The sequence below is a fragment of the Echiichthys vipera genome, assembly GCF_963691815.1.
Source record: "Echiichthys vipera genome assembly, chromosome: 4".
Taxonomy (NCBI): domain Eukaryota; kingdom Metazoa; phylum Chordata; class Actinopteri; order Perciformes; family Trachinidae; genus Echiichthys; species Echiichthys vipera.
In genome coordinates this window covers 21,417,071-21,439,150 of record NC_139829.1, presented here as the reverse complement: position 1 = coordinate 21,439,150, position 22,080 = coordinate 21,417,071, and the positions used below count along the sequence as shown (strand labels likewise).

The 22,080-nt window shown below is 41.2% G+C and overlaps 1 protein-coding gene across 1 annotated transcript; it reads right to left on the bottom strand.

The window, feature by feature from the left end:
• Positions 1-88: 88 nt before the first annotated feature.
• On the bottom strand, positions 89-21,557 carry serinc5 (serine incorporator 5). Its single transcript, XM_083913228.1, has 12 exons — positions 21,414-21,557; positions 12,232-12,399; positions 7,995-8,173; positions 7,020-7,102; positions 6,647-6,740; positions 5,671-5,882; positions 5,301-5,393; positions 4,075-4,201; positions 3,496-3,565; positions 3,273-3,309; positions 2,682-2,826; positions 89-1,926 (listed from the first exon to the last, which is right to left on the bottom strand). The coding sequence occupies exons 1-12, from the start codon at positions 21,438-21,440 to the stop codon at positions 1,782-1,784; spliced, it is 1,380 nt and encodes a 459-aa protein (XP_083769354.1). The 5' UTR covers positions 21,441-21,557; the 3' UTR covers positions 89-1,781.
• Positions 21,558-22,080: the final 523 nt, after the last annotated feature.

Sequence of the window (22,080 nt, the reverse complement as noted above, 5' to 3'; positions counted from 1 at the left end):
GTTGTACGTCTTTTTTGTTTTACATGAGATCATCCTGTTATTCATCTGTATGAAGGAAAACATGGTGAATTGAGACACCACATGGCATTCAATGGATATTTTATTGAAAGAGTGTGAACAATGAAGTGCATGGCACCCACATCTCTGTATTTCAAACATACTGCTTGGTCCAAGAGTGTTCCTGTGTGTTATGGTCAAACACAGCCTTCACAGTGGGTCCTGCGATCTGATTTAGGATTTTTTTAAGATTGATATCAAAGCTGCAGAGCATCATTTAATTTCTACATTCATACCAATAGTTAAAATGCAGACGTTTCCAAAAAAAGACAAGTCACTTAACAACATTTGCAGTTGTATAAAGCATAAATTGAAAGAAACTTTCCACAGATCACGTAACTGAAGCAAAAATGTACCTATTATAAAACATGTTAGGAATGTAATCAGACAAAAGGACAAACTGATTTAGTGACCAATGAGAAACAAACGACTTGCAGTTGACAGTGTGCAATACATTGTATATTTATATAATACAAAAGAAATCTGTTACACAGATAAACAGGCGAAGGTCTTTGTGTGAATTTTAATTCAGCAGTAAACTCAACATCCAGTGTTGAATAACTTACTAATAAAAACACTCATGCTACCTTATTCTGACCACCATTATGAGCTGACATGTAACAAAAGCCTTTATAACTGTACAAAAAACAGCTGATTCAAGTGTCTGTGTGTGCATGCAAATACATAATGTTATATTTTTCCTCTGTAACTAACCAAACAATTATTTTAGAGTAGTTGGTTGTTTTCTGACATCTACCTTTGGCAAAGGTTCCTCATCTGTGTCACTGCAGCTCTTCCAGAGAGGCGGCGCTCCACTAATGTCACTTTGACGTAAGGCAGTTTGATTTAAAGAGCACTGCCCTGCACAACAACAATGATGACTTGAAATATTGTACAGATAACATGGATTTTCTTACGAAAAGATCTGGCTCAAAGTGAGCACTGACATTAATAAAATCTGATACGTTGTTATCTAAGTGGAAACTTCACAACACTGGGTATAATATCGAAAAGAGCTTGTTCCGTTGCATAGAAAACTTCTACAAAAGGGGGCAAAATAACAAAGCACAAACATATGCAGCTTACATGTGAGCCTGAGAGATGAGTTTTTAAACAGAGCCGGGGACAAATCTAATTTAATTCCTTCACAAAATGATTTCTAATGACTTAAGACACTTAAATCATTTTTTTCTTTTTTAACCTCTCTAATCTGAAAATACATTTGTCCCAAAACTTTGCTACAACTTTATGGTCCAACTATACAGAACTGTAATGCTTGGCTAGAAAGCGAGAATCAAAGAGCACACACAGGAAATACTTACAAATATACTTTCAAATTTGAAATTATGAAGGAATCTATAGAGAGCGGACACTTCTCATGTTTCACAATGTAACTCAACTCCCACGATTCTTTATGCAATTTCAAATCTGAACGTGATACAAAACTCCATGAGTAAGTGGTAGTAAAAGATAACAAAGTTACCATCAAAGTATTAACAGTTTAACATTGTAAAACAAAGTAAAATAAACACTAGCATATAAAACAAAAGGCAACAGATAATCCTCCATATTGAACACTGAGGGTAGTGTAGGGTTGTGTTTCAAGGTAAAGTGGGGAGTTGGGGGGCTGGTCCCTTGCCTCAGCATGAGAACTTCTGCCTGGTCACGTCCCAAGAATCAGAGTAGCCTGACTCGAGTGTACTCCTACTACTCAAGTGGGAGTCCTAGGCCTCAAAGCGCTTCGGGCAGACCATTGGAGCGAAGAGGGTCCACATGTAGAGTATGAGGCAGACCCAGCAGGAGACCATCTTGATCCAGAACACTGACAAGCTCCCGTCTAACAGCTTCTCAATCTTATGGTTATCGTAACTGTCCGAAGTAAGCACACAGTGAGAGAAATGAACAAAGACACCGAGACTCATTAGCAGCCAAGTGCTTCACTATGTACATCGGATAGACGCTAACTGCTCATATGTCTGCTTTTTTATGTTCAGCAGGTAGCAGTGAGTTTTTTTTTTTTTTTTTAAATAGCTGCAGCGGAAATAACCCATGAACCGAAACATTAACATAGTGCCTCCCGTGGTCGCCACGCACATTTGAAAAAGCGAGAGAGGTGCTAGAGAGCACTATTTGTTTAAATGCAATATACAGTTTTACCACAAGATGGGAGAAAAACCTAAACAGTGCTCCTGTAAGTGGAATCCTGGAAAATGGCTTATCAAAAATAGAACGGAGTCCTGATTAACATTTTCAATTACACCCTATGACACTTCAAAATGTCTGCAGTGAAAAAAAGTTTGTTAGTGAAAGGAAAGGTAGATTTCATTTATCGTTATAAATAGATATTATTAATTTATAGATATTTCATACATGAAACAAAGTGACATATTAACTCATCAAGTATCTTGTATCTGCCAATCAGACCACCTGCATGTTGATACTGTAACTGATATTTTTTCCCCAGCTGATCGAATAAATCTTAATCATTTGATTGGAATAATTATATATGTTGCAAATTGTGCACTGGAGTTGACTCTGAAATCACCTAAGTTATTATTTAATATCCACTGAATGAACTAAGTGACATCTACGTAGTTGAGTCATTTCACCACAATCAAACTTACTGGAACCAGTTGGTGACGGTCATCATGACATAGAGGGATCCCAGGAAGAAGACAGAATGGAAGTAGGAGTAGCTGTAGATGGTTGCCTCTCTCTCATCGTACATCACGTTCTGGCCTCCACCAGTCTTCTCCTCATCATAGTCATCTAAAGAACACACGCGGGTGAGTGACACTTTTAATGAGAGAATGTCTAAAAACACTGATGTCTAATTTAAATGATTTGCCACTCTCAAATAGAATATGTGAGTATGTTGAGATATTTCTGGTGGTTATATTTGTCAACATACAACAGTGTTTTTTGTCAGCAGAGGGCAGTGTAAGCCTACCCACAATTCCACTTTTCTGCTAGTTCTGCTTCACTGTGTCATACTATCCTCCTAGTAACAGTGACATCATCTACGTTTGCTGACCAATACTTTCTCACCATCCTAGCTGAGGAATAGGAATGAGCATAGCCCCTCTGTGTGCAAACACTACGGCTGGTGACATATGCAATCACACTGAACGGGCTGGAGAGGCACGGGGGAGAGAGCGAGGGAGAGGAAAAAAACAGGATGCGATAGTGAGGAGAAATTATTTGACTTTTCTCACCTGTGTCATCTCCAAAACAGAAACAGCAGCGAGCTCTCTGGAGGATAAAGAAAAACATACAGGTTACCACCAAACTGGAATACACACTCACACACACACACATAGTCTGTCTCTTGGGCCTAATTCCTTTCATTTGAATCTAATTGGGAGTGTCTGGTCAGTTGGGTTTTCAAGTCCTGTTAATCTGTTTAACTCGTCTGTATATTTCATTAATCCACTTTACCTCAATCTCTGGCTCACTGTTCCTACACACTCTGAGCGCTGCAGAGCTTCGCCTGGTGGTGGACGTCAAGCTACAGGGAAAAGATAGAAACACAGATGGAAGGAGAGAAAGGTTGGAATTCCGTCACTTTGTATTTTTCCATTAATCTGCTGCAGAGTCTAATTCCCTCCTCCCCTTCAGGGAACGACCACAAGAGACATAATGCCTTCACTTGATGGGAAACACATGTGAACAAACACAAAAAAGCCATAGCTCTCATCTCTCACACCCTTATTTTAGCCATGGCCAATCATGCACTGCCTCTTCGGAGTAGCAGCCAATCAAAACAACCCTGTCTCTGTCGCTACAGCCTGCCTGAAATACATTAGTTTTATTCCACATTGTTTAAAACAGAACAGCTGTTAATGGGTTTGGATTGTAGCCTTCACATAACTCTCAACGTTTTAAATGGAAAGATATAGCACTAAAAATACATATATTATAGAGAAACATGGCTTGTATTTGTGTAGACATAGAAAAGGAGACGTAAGAGCTGTGTGTGTGTGTGTGTGTGTGTGTGTGTGTGTGTGTGCGTCTTACCAAGAGTAAAGGATGCAGCCAAACAGGATAACGGTTCCAAAACCAGTGACAATCTTCTTGTCACTCTCCGTCCCAGAGTTGAAGGGAAACACACACACGGTTGTGTTCACACCATTTCTTTCCACCACTAAACAGATAGAATGTGCAGACAGAGACGGATGAGGCATGGGAAGTACAGTGAGTATTGTAAGGAGTAGGGAGATTGCAAAAGATGCAGAGAGCATGTGTGTATTTTGGAACAGCGTTAGCAGTATTGAGAGGAGCGGAAGGGGAAATGAATACAACATACGCCAAGTACAAAAGCACATAAACCCTCACTAACAGTCTGTGGTGTAGGCCTTCTTAAGTGTTACTTAGGAGGCATGTGCTGATATTAAATATTTAAGGTAATATCTTTGCAATAGCAGCGCAGGATAGACAGCTACTGTGGAAACACTTTACCTTAGAGTCTACAGAGTAATTCATTCATAAATCACGACTTTCCCTAAAGCTCCATGTTAAACTTTTTACCTGTATCATAAAGATTTAATGCTTTATCTTAGACAGGCCTCATTTCTTTGTGTTTGGTGTATGTTTCTTCCTCTTGGGTGTAACAACAACTCACAGAACAGATGTGCTGGATTCTTTATCTGTTATGAAATCATTAGGATTGTCATCCTTGACAAATCTGTGTACTCAACAGAGAGAAAGTTAAAGATCTCTTTTTTGCAACTGAGCAAGAGGAATGCCCTCATCTTAATGTGTATTTTCTTATTTCATTATAATTATTACTACTACTACTACTACTACTACTATTATTATTATTATTATTATAATTATAATTATCATATATTATTATTATTATTGGGGAAATATGTTTATTCTTAGGTTCATACTTGCATTTTGATACTTCATATTATTTATGTAGCACCTTGACCAGTTTTTATAAAACAAAGACATGTATATCTCGTTTTCTCAAAATGGGACCTTTAATATATATCCATATTGATTGTGTTCCCATTCCTAAGTGTGACTGTGCAACAGCAAGAGTTGTAAGAAGAGCAGCCCTGTGAATGCCATCCTGGTAGTCTGAATCAATCTTCAATACAGAACGGTCATGTTTTAAAATTTAAAATTTGCCACATTATACATACATTATACAACATAAATAATGTGCGATGATCGAAGTTGATACCCGACCATGGTTCTAACTACTGGGTGAAGATGGCTTGCCTGTTCACACTCACCCTCTTTTGGTTTGCTGGAGAAGGCAGAGAAGGTGAGATACATGACGTACACACTGATGACTCCTGGCTGCAGCAGGCCTGATGTGGGCTGCACTGCAGGGATACAAAGGTGAATAAAGAATGTCATCATCATCATCAGCTTTACTGACTGAGAGGGTGCAAACGCATTTTACAAAATACTCTCAGCTTTATAGCCAACAGTCTAAGTTGCCGCTACTTTCTTTTAGCATTATCTTGTTGTTGCTATTTGTGAATTACTATTTGTGGTAAGCCAAGTAAGTTTCTCCAAATGGCATCGAAATGCAAATGCTTGTATTTTCATTTGCACACAGTCAAATGAGATAATGTGCTTGTAGGTACAGGTCCTCACATTTCTGTATGCACGGGGAGATGGCCAACAGAGAGACAATGAGGCACAGGCTGCCGTTGATGCCCAAGAAGATCTTGTTATATAAACAGGCCTCAGGATCGGTGTAGAACACACCCATAAAGACCAAGGCTGCTACCGCACCAGTGAACAGCATCAGAGTCACGAAGGCCAAAGCTGCGTACCACAAACGATTATGCTTTACTCCTGAACTCCTGCAGACAGAAAGAAGGAGAGAGAGAGAGAGAGAGACAGAGACAGAGAGAGAGACAGAGAGAGACAGAGAGAGAGAGAGACAGAGACAGAGAGAGAGAGAGAGAGAGAGAGACAGAGACAGAGAGAGAGACAGAGAGAGAGAGAGAGAGAGAGAGAGAGAGGGAGCCAGACAACAGAAAGGAAAAAAACACAACATGAACAAGGGTAACAAATTAAATACGAAAAAAAGTGAACGGGGGAAAAAAGCAAAGAAAACTGACATGGGGGAGATTGGCCTAAAGAAAAAGAGAGAAAGTTATGTTAGGTGAGTTATTTCTGCTCCCAGAGAAGATGAGGAGACAGGTTTATGTTTGCTCGAGTGCTTTCAATTCCACTTTACCTCGTCTGGATATTCAAGATTTTACTAAAAAATAAACAAAAAAAAGTGCACATACCGATTAACATTGAGAACTTTAGGCTTACTGCATTGGTTACCAAGACATAAAACGTAAATGCATCCTGCTAATCTACATCAGGTCGGCCCGTAGCCAAGCCCCCCACCCCCACCCCGACCACAAAAACACAAAGCTCCCTCTTCCCAAACTTTTTTCATCTAAATAACCTCATAAAATAATACGACCCACCCTCGGAGTTTCGAAAGTTGAGATAAAAAGCACTACAGTGCTCCCATTTACAGGCCGTCCCTGCTTACGTAAGCGATCTGGACTTACGCTGTCACTGGGACAAAAAAGACAAGCACAGAGAGAAGACATGTTGCTCTCACCAGTTTGTGTTCCATCTGTGTGCAAACTCCACCAACAGCAAGAGCTGGATCAGCAGGAAAAGAACCCCACCAGCTGCTCCTATGTAGCGCCACACTGTGGCATGGAAGGGAGGGAGACACATGGATATTGTTTTAGAGATGAGAAAACCTTACAGCAGATATATCTGACTTGTTTCACATCCATACTATAGGCTTGTATTAAAACTATACAAAGGATTAGAAATATATCTTTATATATTTCCTTATAACATGTGTTTACCACTTTTTAGCACCATTGAGGGTGATTTATTAATGATAATATCTAGCAAAAATACATTATGAATACCGGCTTAAAAACAAAAAAAAACAGATTACAGCACTGCAGGTCTACTACCTTCCAGAAAGGTTTCCTCTTCAGGCAGGAAGAAGGCTCCAGCGCAGCACGCCACCAGCACAATAAACTTCAGCAACCAGAACCTGATATCAAAGCAGTGAAGATGTTAAAGTTTGTACATGAATGAAATGAAAAATAAATAAATCAGAACATACAAAACAATGACTCCGGACAGGTGTTGTGTCAGAATTTTGATGGTTAGTTGATGGAAAAATTCAGAACACTATAATACTATAATGTGTGAGCTCCGGCTGTGTAAATTGTTTTGTCGTCGACTGTGGGAAAGGAGCCTTTAGCCTCGTTTGTGCAGCGGCTGCTGAGGAGGAATTGTTTTGGGAACTCTGGAGATAACTACTTGTGTTTTCTAAATATGTAACCATGACAACTGTTTTTCTTCCACCTGACTGTTAAAAGACTTCATGAAGACTGACTTCAGAACATGCTGGGAGTCACTGATTTGAAGTGTACTGTCTATTCTCCTCTTGCACAAGAATAAATGTAATTTTTTTTTTTTTATAACTTGAAATTGATTTCAAACCGGTCCTTGTGGAAAGTGTTTTTCAAACACTAGTGTTTGGAAGGGAAATCCAAGAAATCCATCCGTCAATTCAGAACACATATTATGAGGAATTGAAAAATGGTGCAGCACAAGCTCTGGTGTTGAAGATAACAGATTCTTATGTTTGTGTCATACCTGTATTCAGGAAAACTATCCAGAGATGTCATGTTGCAGGACACGGCTGTTTGCTCACAATATGTGGTGTTTTTTTTTAACCGTTTATACTGAGATACTGAATGGAGCTGACTAATGTCTGCATTAATGAAAACCAGCCTGGGAGTAATATACAGTACCTACCCTCAGTCATGTTTTTAATTTAACTTGGCCTTTGTAAGGTTCCTGCTAGATATTATAAATGAATGGTTTAACGAGCGGCAGGGCAGAGGTCGAACAAAAGAGGAACAAGGGCCTCTTACCCGTTGTGCACGGCCGCCCTGCAGCCTGTGCTGTTGTTGACTCGTATGGTGAAGATGGCGAAGAATAGGAAGAAGCAGGCCATGCCAAAGCACACCTTGTAGACGGCAGAGTAGCCAACCAGAGTTTTGCAGTTCTCGCCTGCTTTCATCTTCTCACACAACTCGCTGTAGAATGGGATCTGATTGACAAGATCATATTAGATTAGATCATTATGGTGTTGAACCCCCCCACCTCTCCTCATGTTTGTCTAGTACACGGCCTTAGAGAAAAGGCCCAACCGCGTCTATTCTGAGCGTCATGCCTCTAAAGGAGCAGAAAGAGAGAACAGGCAGCAACAACAACCCCTCTTTCTCTCCATGAAGCCCTCTTTCATCCTTCGTTCTCTACATGCTGTTAGAGGGGCCTTACAACTAACTGTCAGTGTACACCAACAAAAGACACAGATGAATAAATTAACCGCCTTTTCTTAGGAAGCGAGAGGGATTGGGAATAGCAAAAAGCAAAGAGTGCATGAGCTAGACAGAAAGATTAAAATACATTTTCAAAATGTATTTCAGCCTATAATGAGCTGAATAACAAGAGAAGAGAGCAAAAGTGGAGTCAGTAAAAAAGATGAGGACTTTGCTTTGGCCTTTAACAGGAAATTGGAAGTGGTTCAGGGGCTCAGTGCCAACAGAGGAAGCACCCTTTGAAATGATAACCACAGAACACAGGCTCCAATATCTATTCCCTTCTCTGATGCCCCCTGACCGTGTAAATCAAAGTCAAATACAAGAGCTGCTTTTCAAATAGAAGTCAATTCTTGAGAGAATTACAGATATTTACTTTCAGATAATTAATGATTTGAGTTGGCTTTACGAACTATTGGCAGAGTATTTATGTCCTTGAGTTTGCACACATGGGTGAGACGCCAGTGGATTGAGTTGTCATTACCTCAGTGTGCAGCACAGTCCAGAGCCAGATCAGAGCATAGAGTAAAAAGCCCATTTTGGAGCTTTTGTCTCATGTTGAGGGCCATATTAGCATGTCCATGGTGTTGTGATTAAGAGGGAAGGGGGCCGGCTGTTTCAGACAGCTGTAAATCTCCTGAGAAAAGACCAGCACTCTCATATGCACAATGGTTGCTCTCTTAGCTGGGACTTCCCACTGTGCCCAGTGTGTGACTGGCTGTGTGCATGTATATACACAGAACGAATGATAAATAATGGATTTATTCTGAAATCTTGTTATTTTTTTATTGTTTAGAATTTGACAGAATATCCACTGTGGCTTTACCACTGCTGTACTAGCGTGTTTTTTTAAACAACCAAAGCACTTCACCAAAACCGTGTCAGAAGAAAAGATTTAAACAATTTTTTCTTAGGAATATAGGATTCAAAAACGAATAGGAAATGTAAAGGCCCTTGCTTTGAATGGCTTCAGGACATCACTAGATAGTCTATCAAATTCTGACCAATACAAAGTAACAGTATTTTAGAATACATAAGTGTTACACACACACACACACACACACACACACACACACACACACACACACACACACACACACACACACACACACACACACACACACACACACACACACACACACACACACACACACACACACACACACACACACACACACACACACACACACACACACACACACACACACACACACACACACACACACACACACACACACACACACACACACACACACACACACACACACACTTGTGTTTTACTCAGCAGGCTTTGCGTGGGGCTATCAGATGCCATTTTGTGCCTGGAGGGGGCTTTTACAAGGTTGCCCTAGTCTTATAATACTGTACAACAGAGACTAGCAGAGAAAGAGAGAAGAAAAAACAGCAGAAGATTGGTGGAAAAATGTCACTGTCTTCAAATAACACAGAAGCTTCCAGCCATTGCCATAGTAACACAGTCAGCTGACAGGGCTTTTCCCAGTCTTCTGAACGCTGATACAGCAACTAGACTGTACATACAGTATGGTACCTTGAAACAGGGAAGTCATTTCTCATACTCAAATATTCAGCTATCAATACTCACTCAGACAAGAGAGAAAGAAGGATAACTATAATGTAGCACGGGCCACAAAAACCTTCCAGTTGAGTTGGAATTCCTCAGAAACTAGCACAGAAAGTCAATCTGATAATAATCCTGCATTATTACGATTCAAAGAGGTAACGTGGAGAGGAAAAACACATTGAAAGCCATAAAGATCAAAGGAGAGAGCAGAAGGCCTCCTGTGCATCTTCTCCCAACTTCAGAGGCTAGGTGTGCAGTAAAAAATCAAAAAGCTACCAGCCTGAAATCCTGCCTCCTCGACTATGGCCTACGGGATTTGAAGGTGAAAAAGTGTGGTGGCTGCCTTGCCTGTTAACCTGACTCGGCCAGATGGATTGATTCGCGAGGCTACTTGCCTGTAGCAATGTTTGCAAACTTTAATTTGGCCTGACAGCAAAGCAAAGCCAACACTAGTTCATTTTGATAATAATGAAAATAATATATTGTTTTTTATAGCGCTTTTCTTTGCAATCAAAGACGCTTTACGAAGAATACACACAGACACTCACAGAAGGCAAGTTAACAACACTACATCAATAGACAACACATTAAGAGAAAGGAGAGGGTGGAAGATGGCAGATTGTCAGATGTTGTAGGTGATCCTGAAGACATTCTCTGAAATTTTATTCCATTTACACCCCAGAGTTAACACAAAAGTTGGCTCACCTAATAAGAGAACATCCCATTTCAAAATATGTGTGGAGAGTGTGTAACCTACAAATATGTTCTCTTTCCTGTTCAAATCTGCTCAATGTCAGTATACATTTTTACCCTCGTTTTATTTACAGTTACTAACTTCTGCAAAGTGAATCCTGGGGAGAGTAGAGACGTAGCGGTAGGCCAAACAGGGTAAAAGGTCACGGTATAACTACAGCCTCTGAGCCGACCCCCACTCTTCTATTCAATAAACTAGGTCACTCACACGACAGAATTAACGACTCTGAATCTGGAAACCAGTAATTAAATACATTTTTTTTTTTAGAATCAGAAAGCAGCAGATATTTAACAAGCAGAAATAAGTTGTGTCACGCGACAATCCCATTCCTCAAATCCAAAAAAAATCCATCAATGTGCCCTGCAAACCTGTATTTGTACAAAAAGAATGTAAAAGCGTGAATATAAAAGATAAAAGATATTAGTAAGATGGTGGGGGGCATGTCCTCAGAGAGCACTGCAAATTAGTGAACATTATAGGGGCAAAGTGGGCTTCAGCTGAGCCGTGGTTCTGCTCTGACGACTGGATCAACCAAATTATAAAGGAATACACTCACAGAACCCTACAAGATTAAATTGGTTTGCTTGTTTTTGGAAAATTATTTCAAAATATTTTTCCTGCCCACGCCTGTGATAGCGATGTGTCGCTTTGTTTACAAATCTTTCCATAGACCTCAGAGTTTTTGTGCGTCTTGTTCGACTGTTTTTGAATATTTTCATCCGACCAAATGTTTTTCTTCTATGTCCAAACAGGCGCACATAAAATTACGTCAGAGCCGCCGTAGGCCTCGTGCTCGTGCTCGTGCGCACGCTCGTGCTTGTACACGTGCAGACGTGCTTTACAAAAGCCCACCTCTCCCAAACGGTCCGTGGCCGGCAAGCTGGCCGCAGCTAGGCGCGGTGCAGTTGCACTCACACTGGTCAAATGAACTAGGCTTTACCCGTAAAACCTGTTCGGGCACGGTACGGATGGACAGTGTGAGTGCGCACAAACTGATGACACCGATATAACTATAATGAGCCCAATAACTGTACTGCGTGTCACCCCATGACACCCCAAGAAGTCAGCAGGTATTCTGCCTACACAGCTGACAGACAGGAAATCATGATCTCCAACCTGAGTCGATCTGAGTAAATCTCATCATAACGTATCACCAGTCATCACTGTTCTATAGAAGCACTTATCTGTTAGGCTTTTAGGACTGAGAGTTTCAGAACCACTCCACTCACTTTCCATTTATAATGACGCTGTTATGGAGCACAGATGAGAGCTTTAATTTTCTCTCAGTGCGGCCTATTCTTTCATACTTTGTCTTGCCTTCTTATAATTACCACCTCAAACCACAAACAATTCAAACACTTAAAATATATGCCTCAATATTCACGCAATTAACATTTAAGAAGTGTGTACTTATTTACACAAACTTTTCTGTGTGTGATTTATGTACTTACATGCTCTTTCAGCTCCTCCTCCACAGTGGGAGACATCATGATCACACAGATGACAGTGACCAGCAGGAAGTAGAGGGCATACATGATTCGGGTCCCAGTGGACTGTTTGATCTTGGGGCAGCAGTTACAGCAGCACGAGCAGGCTGCTGAGCCGCAGCAGCAGGCCAGCTGCACAAAGAGAACAATAGAGAAGAGAGGGAGGGGTGGGGAAAACATTACCATATCAGTTTCAGAATTTTCCACATGGTTATAAGCCATCTGATACAGACATAATGTATTTACAAGGCACTTAGATAAGGTAGGATAAGGTTTGTGTGTACATTTTGCAACAATCTCTGTCAGCTACAGAAGCTGCACTTTGATTTTGCTGGAAGGAAGAAAACACAGCAATCAAAAACTCTCCCAAATCACTAAAATGCATTTGGTTGAAAAAGTAAAACACTCACAAATAGCAACAAAAGGTTTGTAAGAGTAACATTTTAGAAATTAAGAGCAGTGGACATAGGGTAACAACTGAAATACACAGAGGCGGAATATATCTGAACAGCATAACATCTCTATCCTCCTTAGACCTTCAATTCAGTTCAGACTAAAATAGAAGAAACAAACTCAGAAGAAGGGAGAAACCTCAGGAGGAGCAATAAGCAAGGTAGTACTTTTTCAGGATGGACAGACATGCAATGTATATCATATGGACAGAAATAGGAGAAGTAAATTACTACAGTTGGTTAAACCCTAGAAGCCAAAACCAGTGAACTACCGGCTGTGCCTGAAGGGGTCTTTCTGAATTGAACATTATAAACACAACACTTCTATGAATTCAAGGTTCAACGTTCTACAAGGTGTTTTATATGGAAAAGCCGTCACATTGGCAGCCAGGCAAAGGTGGCAGTTTGCCGGTCTGTCTATGTGAATCTGAGGCGTAATATTCCTCTTTTCCCACGTACAACATATGCATCGGAAGAAGTCATCGTCCATGTGATTTGAGAATTTAAAACCTTTCTGCCGTGATGGTCAGCATCTCACGGATTTAACAAGCTTTCCAGTTTCTCATCTCTATGGTTGATATTTTACTGTTGCGGTTGAAGTGATGGCCAGACCAGCTTGCTGATCAGCTGTTTCCTGCTTTTAAAACTCCTGGCTGTGGGTTGCACAACAGTTAACGACATCGCCCCCTTTGTCCAATATGCCGGCAAGCCGGAAAACTCCAAGGCCAGACAACACAAGACTGACAAGACTCCAGTGTAAAAACCCCTTAAGAGATAGACTCTATCGCACATCCCACAGGTGTTTAGTAGGGAGTTCATCTAATAAAATGCAACATGCATAACCCTATAATGACAAAGAACCTTACATTAAAGTCACTAGGGCCTTCTAGTGCATTTTCATCTTTCCAAAGCTTCTCCCTTTACCCTATAACCCTGCAACAGCTACTACTTAGTTCAGGTCAGTTAGGGCAACTTACCAGACAGGGGGAATCGTGTAATAGAAGACACTCGCCTGACTGTGTCTTTGCTCATTCATGGTTTCTGTCACGAAGGAAGAATCCCTCCCCCTCCTTCACAGTGGCATCCCTTGGTGTGTGTAGACAGTGAAGTCTTGTCCGAAAACACACTCTCTCACAGAGGCCTACTCTGTTTCTTCTGACAGGACCTCATACAGGACAGTCTCATAAAGACAGGCCCTGTGTTCTATTTAGGAAAGACGAGGCTCTATAATTATACAGTATAGCGTCTTCCTGTAGCCACCCCACCCTGCTTTTTGCAGAACACACACTGCTGTGGTGAGAGGTGAACTTCTGTTGTAGTCTATAGTTGAGGTGTGGTACACTACACGGGTACATTGGTGCTCATTGCTTTGCTCGTGAAAAAAGGTAATGTGACGTGGGTAGCAGGCCAAGGCTGATCTGTATATGGTTGAGTATTTTTGAGCTCCAGGGAAAACATGGCTCTAGGACCTACTGTTATGGAATTAGGTGGGATGATTGACAGACACACATACATACATACATACATACATGTATATACACTGTATATAGATGCATACACACTGTCATCTTAAATTCTACAATAAACCACTATTTATCTTTGCACACATCATCTTATCTTTGTTATACATTATATATATATATATATTTCTCTGTTGTATATCTTGTATATATTATATATTTTAATTTATATTTCAAGCACAGTACTGGAGGAGGCAGACATGCATTTAACTATGTAGAGCTATGTTGAGTATGTGACAAATAAAACCTTGAGAAATTAAATTACTACCTTCTGATGCTCTGTTTCCTCATCGTTGACTAACAGCAGTACCAACTGGTATATGCCACAATACAAACTACGTCATGTCAAAACAAATCTATCATGTCAATGTATGTCAACAAAGTGTTTCCTCTTCTGAGGCTGTATTTAGTTAATCTTTGTCCCTGAAATACTAAACCTGGACACTTAATACTTAATCTTTTTACTGTATATGTCGTAGGTCAGATTCACATGTGGGTGAAATTTTCATATTTTTGGGGCTATTTTTGCTCTTATTGAATAGGGTACAATCAAGACAGACATGAAATGAGGGTAGACATACAAGGGGAAGAACAATTGTCATAGTCATACAATCAAGTCCACCAGGACACCCCAAATTCTTTTTTCCTCCAGGCCTATTTATGCATCATAGCAATTTCAGTTCAATTTGCCTTCCAGTCTTAGTTGAAATCTTAGCCTTTGTGTGTGTGTGTGTGTGTGTGTGTGTGTCCTAAGCCGGGGTCTGTAATCTGGCCAGTGTACTGATGTAGTAAAGCCAGTGTGCAACATTGTCTGATGTGTTGCGTTCCGCTCCAGATGCCAGTAATGTGCGGTATGCTGCAGACTCGTGGATCCACACAGGCACATGGTCAGGATCAAGCTACTTCTCTGCCGACATGGCTCTGCCTCCATGGTTTCCCTGCCAGTATTTTCTAAATGGAATTAATTGTGTTTTGCCTGGAGCTGAAGAATGGTTACCAATAGCCTCGGCTTTTTGATAATAGCTGTATGGTGTCGGTTTGCTAGTTCTCTTAAAAAAAGACTCCTGTGTGAAACCAAACTCAATTACGTTTCCACTCGGCCCTCTCTAAAAAAGCTGAAAAAAACCTTGCTTGGTATGTTGCTCTTGTTACAGGAGGAAATCAAGAACAAAACACTTAATTGCACCTTTCAGATTCAGAAATTAAAAGTGTGGGAATCCATTCCTCATCTGAAAAGCTTGGTGGACTGTGCCCCTGTGATAGCAGGCTACTTGTCTGTCTTACTGTAGAGTCCTTGAGATAAACAGTGAAACCCTCCCAACTTGTGGAGACAAGTTTATCCAAGCAAAGTTAAATAGGTCAACAAACAAGGTCCATGTGAAATTCCTTTACCAACACTCTAATGCAGAATTAAGGACAGCAGAAAAATAGATCAAATCATACATCTGACATACTCGAGCTATCTGGTAATGGTTTGAGGGCAACAAAACAAAGACTTCTTAGATGCTAGATGAAACAAAGAATGAGGCCAGTTTATTCTCTGTCAGGATTCAAGAGTGGTGGAGTTATTATCCACTCGTGGAGGTCGTATTAAGCTTGTACACGTGCACACAATTTACCAATTCCCGAGATAATACGGAAGAGCATGTGTGAAGATGTTTGAGATTCTGCCTCCAAGGCCACATGCATATTTCTGCTTTTATGCATACACAGATTTCTTGCCTTGGATCTTATGTATGTGGCCCCTGGTCTCCATTTGATTAAACACAGCTTAACAGGATAAGCCCTTCCCTTTGTCTCCGGTGCACCCACATGTCTTTCTCAATGGGCGATTAATTAACCCCAACAGTCTGAAAGTAAGCCGGAAAAAAACAAGATAATTTAAGTTGTGAGGTTGTTTAGATTTCATTAGTTAGGGGGTGTTTCAACGGCAGACTGCTCACAGCGTGGGGCCCAACAGCAGAGCTGATGATGGGAGGGGGAGCCAGGAGAGGGCAATGTTTACAGGAATTCCCCTGTACACGGATACAAAAAGAGTAGCCATGGTAACCAACGCTGACCCTACCCACTAAAGGGCCATCCACCCCCTCCCTCACTACCCGCCTGACCCACCAGTATGTCAACAGGTGGTTGGCGTGTCTGCAGTGTACACCCCTTCTTCAGTATCAACAGCCCCACTAGCTTGTGATTGCTCTAGCCATACGTCCCAAAGATCGTCACATGCTGCATCACTTAACCACTTGTCTGGGTATAACTTTGCCAGCCTTGAAATATGCCAAGTCTCTCACAACCCTCCACTGAAGGCACCAAGCCTCACTACACTCACTGTGATTGCGGGACTCTCGAGAGACAAAGACTCGTTCTCACTCAAGCTGTTTCACTCTCTTCATCTCATACGCTCCATACCCTCTCCCACCCCCACCCCGTTACACTGAGGTTTATTGTGGTCATTTCTTGTCTTTCTTATTTTCTCCCCTTCATTGTTATCTTGAGGTGCCCTTTACCCTAAATCACTCACTCCCTGGCTACCCTACAGCTGTTGTAGGGGTCAGGAGAAAGGCGATATAGTGCAAAGCACACACACACCCACAGGAATCAGTGAGAGCAGAGAGGATGGACAGGACACAGCAGTGGGAATACCCTCAGGAAATGAACCCAAATGTCATTCAGCAAGTGGTTGCAGAGACACTTTATTCTGTATGACCGTGTATTGTTTAAGGACAATGACCTACAGCTGGATGCTTACTCAACAAAAGTGATACAGCCCTACATGAAGACGCACATCTGTGAGCGGTTTATCAGAGCATTGATGATAATTACCATGTTTCGTTCCCTCCTCCATTATTTACCGCCTTATTATGCTCGACCCAGCAGTGACGAAGAGAATTGCAGTATTTAACAAACAGGAAATGGCAAGGGCAGCCTAAATCAAACACAAAAGGGGTAAACTCTGGAGCACATAGTCACACAGACTCAACTGCTTGCGCAATATGAACGGACCAATCGCAAAAATAGGTCACTCTCTACAGACTGTAGGCACAGCAAAGGAGAATCAGGAGGGGGTAGACCGATACAGAGCCAGTTAAGGGGTTTCTCCTCCAACAAAGCAAGCAGATGTGTCAACAATGCTTCCAAGGGATGGGATACCGAAAACAAAGAAGTACTATTTGTCGTACATGTGGCATTTTGTGGCAGGAGTTTTTGGCACCAGGTGAAAAAAAAATGTTTCTGCTGTGGCTGACACAGATTTCCCCTCCAAAAATTTGAACAGAAGGAAAAGTCTTTCATCAGCTGACTGTGTGTATCAGTAGTGAAAACAAAAAGCTAACCCTTCCCGTGGAAAACAAACCTGCAGCACAGGAAGACAGAGATGACTCACAACTGAGATGAAAACTATCAAAACAAGTCTACTGTAAGGCTGTGGAAAAAACAATTTCAATGGCTTCATCTTTGGGAATATAAACCTCTAGATGATTCAAATCTACAGTGTGGTTGTTCATTTATACATCCCGTAATACATTCATCTTTATTCCCTGTCCTACTTTACTTTAGTTCATTCTGCTTTACATGAGCAAACTTTGCTGTAACTGCTGGCTGCTTTAAAACTGAGGGAACTCCCTGTTAGTTAAGAGCTTAATGATAGTGGCCAGTGGATAAAGTTGACCACAATGAATCATGACCGACCAACGGTTCAGACGAAACTGCAGACACACCCTCTTATCTCAGATTACAGCAATGAATGCATAGGGTTGAACGGAGTGAGGAGAGGGAAAGAAGGAAAAATTTAAAACAATAGGCAGAATCTTTCTCACAAACAAGTTACGTTGGCCCAAGCTCCAGAGCAAGACCTAATGCATTTCCCTTTATGTTGTGACTGACAGCTCCACCATTGTCCATATAGCTAGGCAGCTGTATACACACAGCAAAAATGTATCAGTGCTCTGTTTCCTATACACAAAGGGAGGGATTTGCTTCTTTCTTGGCAAATACAGCCCCTAGCTACAACCAACAGAGAGAAACTTGGTTCCAACAGAAAAGAAAGGAAACTGAGGTACAGTGAAGAGCTGGAACAGGGCAGGAATGAAACAATCCCATCAGTGCAGACAAAAGGGTGTGTTACAAAAATAACCAAAGGAAACAGACCAAACAAGAACGGGAAGACAGTCAAAATACAAGTGAATATCAGAGCAACAGCCACATACAAATCCACTGGTGTGCCGTGTTTCCCCGAAGGCCTGTTTCACTTCCCAAAGTGTACGGTCTACTAGTGTGACGCCTCAGTTACACAGAAACAGCCATACTGTAGGCTCAACTGATACTAATGGCACAATGCAAAGAGTTAGCTGCCATTTCACACTCTTACATCAGCACTTTCAACCATTGGACGAATATATAAAATTTCAGAGACAAGACATGGTGAGATGTGAGCAGAAGGAGGAGGTTGCAATTTAGACGTTATCGCTCCTCTATGAAAGTTGAAAGAGAGACAAAAGAGTTGAAAGATTGCCAGTGATATCCCTGTGGGAAAACAACCGCCTGCTGCTGCTGACTACAGCAAAATTCCTGAGGGGAAGCTGGAAATAGCAAACATGTCTCACATGTTGGCCAGTAATTCTAAGTGTGTGACTGACCCAGAAATTGATGTTGTAGACTGGGAAAAGCTACAGATGTTTGGGGGCCGTGTTGACTTTGACTGTTTTACAAGGCGAATGATTTTACAGCTCATCAACACCTGTTTTTAGGATCACCTGCACCTCTGTGACATTACAGCCGCTGTGCCGTGACCTCGGCAACAAGCAGTCAACCTGCCGTTTAATGTTATCGCTGCGTTTGTGCGAGTGTTGTTGGCGATCATTTAGCGATATTTAAGCATTTCACAATACGTTTATATGGGAAATACCATTCCAATCAGCTGGCATTCTTAAGAATTGCAGAAATCTTTTTACAAGTAATACAACATTACACTTAACCTACATCAATCATGAAACAAATATTTCAAAACCCCACAAACGATAAATAACAATACACTGCCTACATCATTTATCAAAAGCTTACCTTGCACTACAAGACTGACAAAAATGTTTGGTGAATCAAGCTTGGTGTACGGGAAAAGAGTTGCGCAATGTGAAAACAATCTCTTTGCTTGCACATTCACGAGGCCGTGTGTAAGTTCAGTGCTTGAGAACACTTTATCAGTAAGGATGTTTGCTGGACCGCAGTCTCTACTACACACAGACTCATGTACCATGCCAAAGTTGCTTTAACTGTGCTGCTTGAAACACTCACATGGTTCCAGTCCTGTCCCACACTCACAGCCAATGCTTGCAGCGCTTTGGACCAAACTCAACATTAGCTCAGGGTTGCCTAGTACCCCCTATCCCATCACAATATGGCATACATCCCCGATCCCACTGAGAAATTACCAGTGAGCTGCTACAACACCATGCCTGCTCCCCTCTCCAAATCTAACCCAAATAACGCCCACCCTCTCTTAATTTCCACCTCTGAGCCAGAGGAAATTAACAGACCACACATCAATTTGGCTTACTCTCAACCTCAAGAGGGGCACATATATGCACAATAAAAAAAAGCTAATTACAAGTTTATACATAAATAGAGACGGCGACAAAACTAAATAGGGGGTCTGTGATAGGGATTAGGGCGCCATCAGCAAAGCAAGACCAAACTGATTTTATTGTTTGCTCTTTATTTTCTCTTAATCCTTCCTTATTTCCATCAGCCTGTCTTTGAAAAGAACAGGAGCTTGAAGTGAGCTCCCCTTAGATGAGGGATGTGTCTGTAATTAAATTCCTGACTAGGCCCACTCAGCAGTAGTAACCCAGTGGTCAAAAACAAGATGCTGGATGAAAAAAGACGCTCAGCACTGAAGAAAATCCTCCCTAACTTTACATAAGAACCACGGCCTGTCTTTTCAAAGCATTTCTACTTTTAATCATTTAATGGATAAAATGCCAGAAAATGGTTCATGTTCAACAGACAGTCCAATACCCAACGTAAATAATTTAACTATTATGGAGGAGAACAAAGAGAAACAGATATTTACAATCGATTACTTGGACTTTAACGATAGATCAATTATCAAAATTGTTTTCAGTTCATTTCCAATCGATACATGATAAATCAACTACTAGTTTCAGCTTTAAAAGTAACCATTATATTTCCATCTATAGGAGTTATAATAGTGTTTATTAAAGTAATTTTTTTCCCACCAGAAACCAATTCATTAAAAAGTCCCCATTTATATTCAGAAGGAGGTAGAGCTACAATGTTGTGTACTCCCAAATAAGACAGAAGCTGTGCATCTTTTACAAGTAATTCTGAAACTCCAAACTGACCTCAAACATAAAAATAGTAGGCCGAACAACATTATTTATACAGGGAGTAATACCATAAGATTATCCTTTACTAGTCCCACAGTGGGGAAATGTACATAATAGGTGTAGTTAATTACCAAGTGCGTCTGCCTTTTACAAGTAGCCTCTGAACTTTATAATAGGGTACCATTTATTGTGCATACCATACGTCCACATGCAATTCAGAAGCACAGAAAAAATGAAACCATAAAAGTGTGTGTGAGGGGTGGAAGAGCTAGAAATCAGACTGGCTTGAAGTTTTAGAGCTGGCGACCAAGATGTCCCTCAGTGGCTGACAAAAGTGCAACTGTACATTACTGAACAACCACAATGCAGATGCGTTTTCACTACCTTTTTACACAGACAATGTACATGTCTGAGCTGTGTTAAGCGCTTCACTGTTTCCATCCAACACATCTGTAAAGACACTCAAAGATGACGTCACGTCGACATCAGGTAGCCTAGTGTTCGTCCGTTGGCTGCTCGCCTCGTCCCTCTTTGTCTTTCTAACGGCTGTAACGTTACCACGGTGAAGTTATTCACTCCGTTCAGCGTGGAAAGTACAATATTTTTTAATACTTTATATTGTTAATGAATCACGGTGGATGACAGACGTTTCACCACGACAGGAAAATAACCGCCGACTCGCGATAGCTACGCATGACAGCAGATATTGATACCAACAGTGAACAAGACCGAAGTCGACGTTACACCTTAGCATAACGCTACATGGTGTCGTTGACGCTTCATGGTGGCGTTTACAACCGTCGAACAACAATAGCAGCAGTATTGTTACTCACCTGCGAGATGCAACACGGAGTACACATTTTGAGGGGAGACAATAAATAAAATCCGCGTTAATGCTGAGACGAGTTCGGTGCTTTCGGCTTCCTCCACATGAAATCAGCACCACGCAGGGAACAACGCGCCTGTCCCCCTCAAAACTGCTCAGTCCTCCCTCCTGCCTGCCTCACCGCTGCTGCCGCCGCCGCTGTCTCTCCTCCTCCCCCCTCCTTAATTCCTCCCTGTCTCTCCTCCCACTGCACATCACCGACAAAACCCCCAACACAAAGCTGCGCTGCCTTGGCCACAGGGAGCACCGGGAAGTGGGTGAAAACAGATGACTAAATAGGCCATGAAAATCTAATTAAAAAATAAAAGATCTGTGACAAACTCTTTGATCAAAGCATCCCACAAAGCCAGATATCACCAAGCGCATTAAAAACATAATAATGTACAATATTAGGGGAATGTAGAACAATTGTATGAGACTATTGTACACTATTAGTGTATTTGTGGAAGTAGAAATACCTCATAATAAAACATGTAAATAAATAAATAACCAGTGTATGACTGAAGGAGAAACAATACAAAGGGATCTAACTATACTATAAAATGTTAATTTTAATTACTACTAATAATGGGCGCTACATTTCTCATAAGTCTTGCGAATTTACAGTGGGGCTA

What these genes read in the sequence shown, in the direction of transcription:
- serinc5 (XM_083913228.1), bottom strand. Translation starts at nt 21,440, where the DNA reads ATGTGTACTCCGTGTTGCATCTCGCAG. An exon ending in CACAGATGGAACACAAACTG is followed by an intron (nt 5,883 to 6,646) that starts GTGAGAGCAACA and finishes TTCTGTCTGCAG; the next exon opens with GAGTTCAGGAGTAAAGCATA. An exon ending in GGCTGCATCCTTTACTCTTG is followed by an intron (nt 3,566 to 4,074) that starts GTAAGACGCACA and finishes TTTTCCCTGTAG; the next exon opens with CTTGACGTCCACCACCAGGC.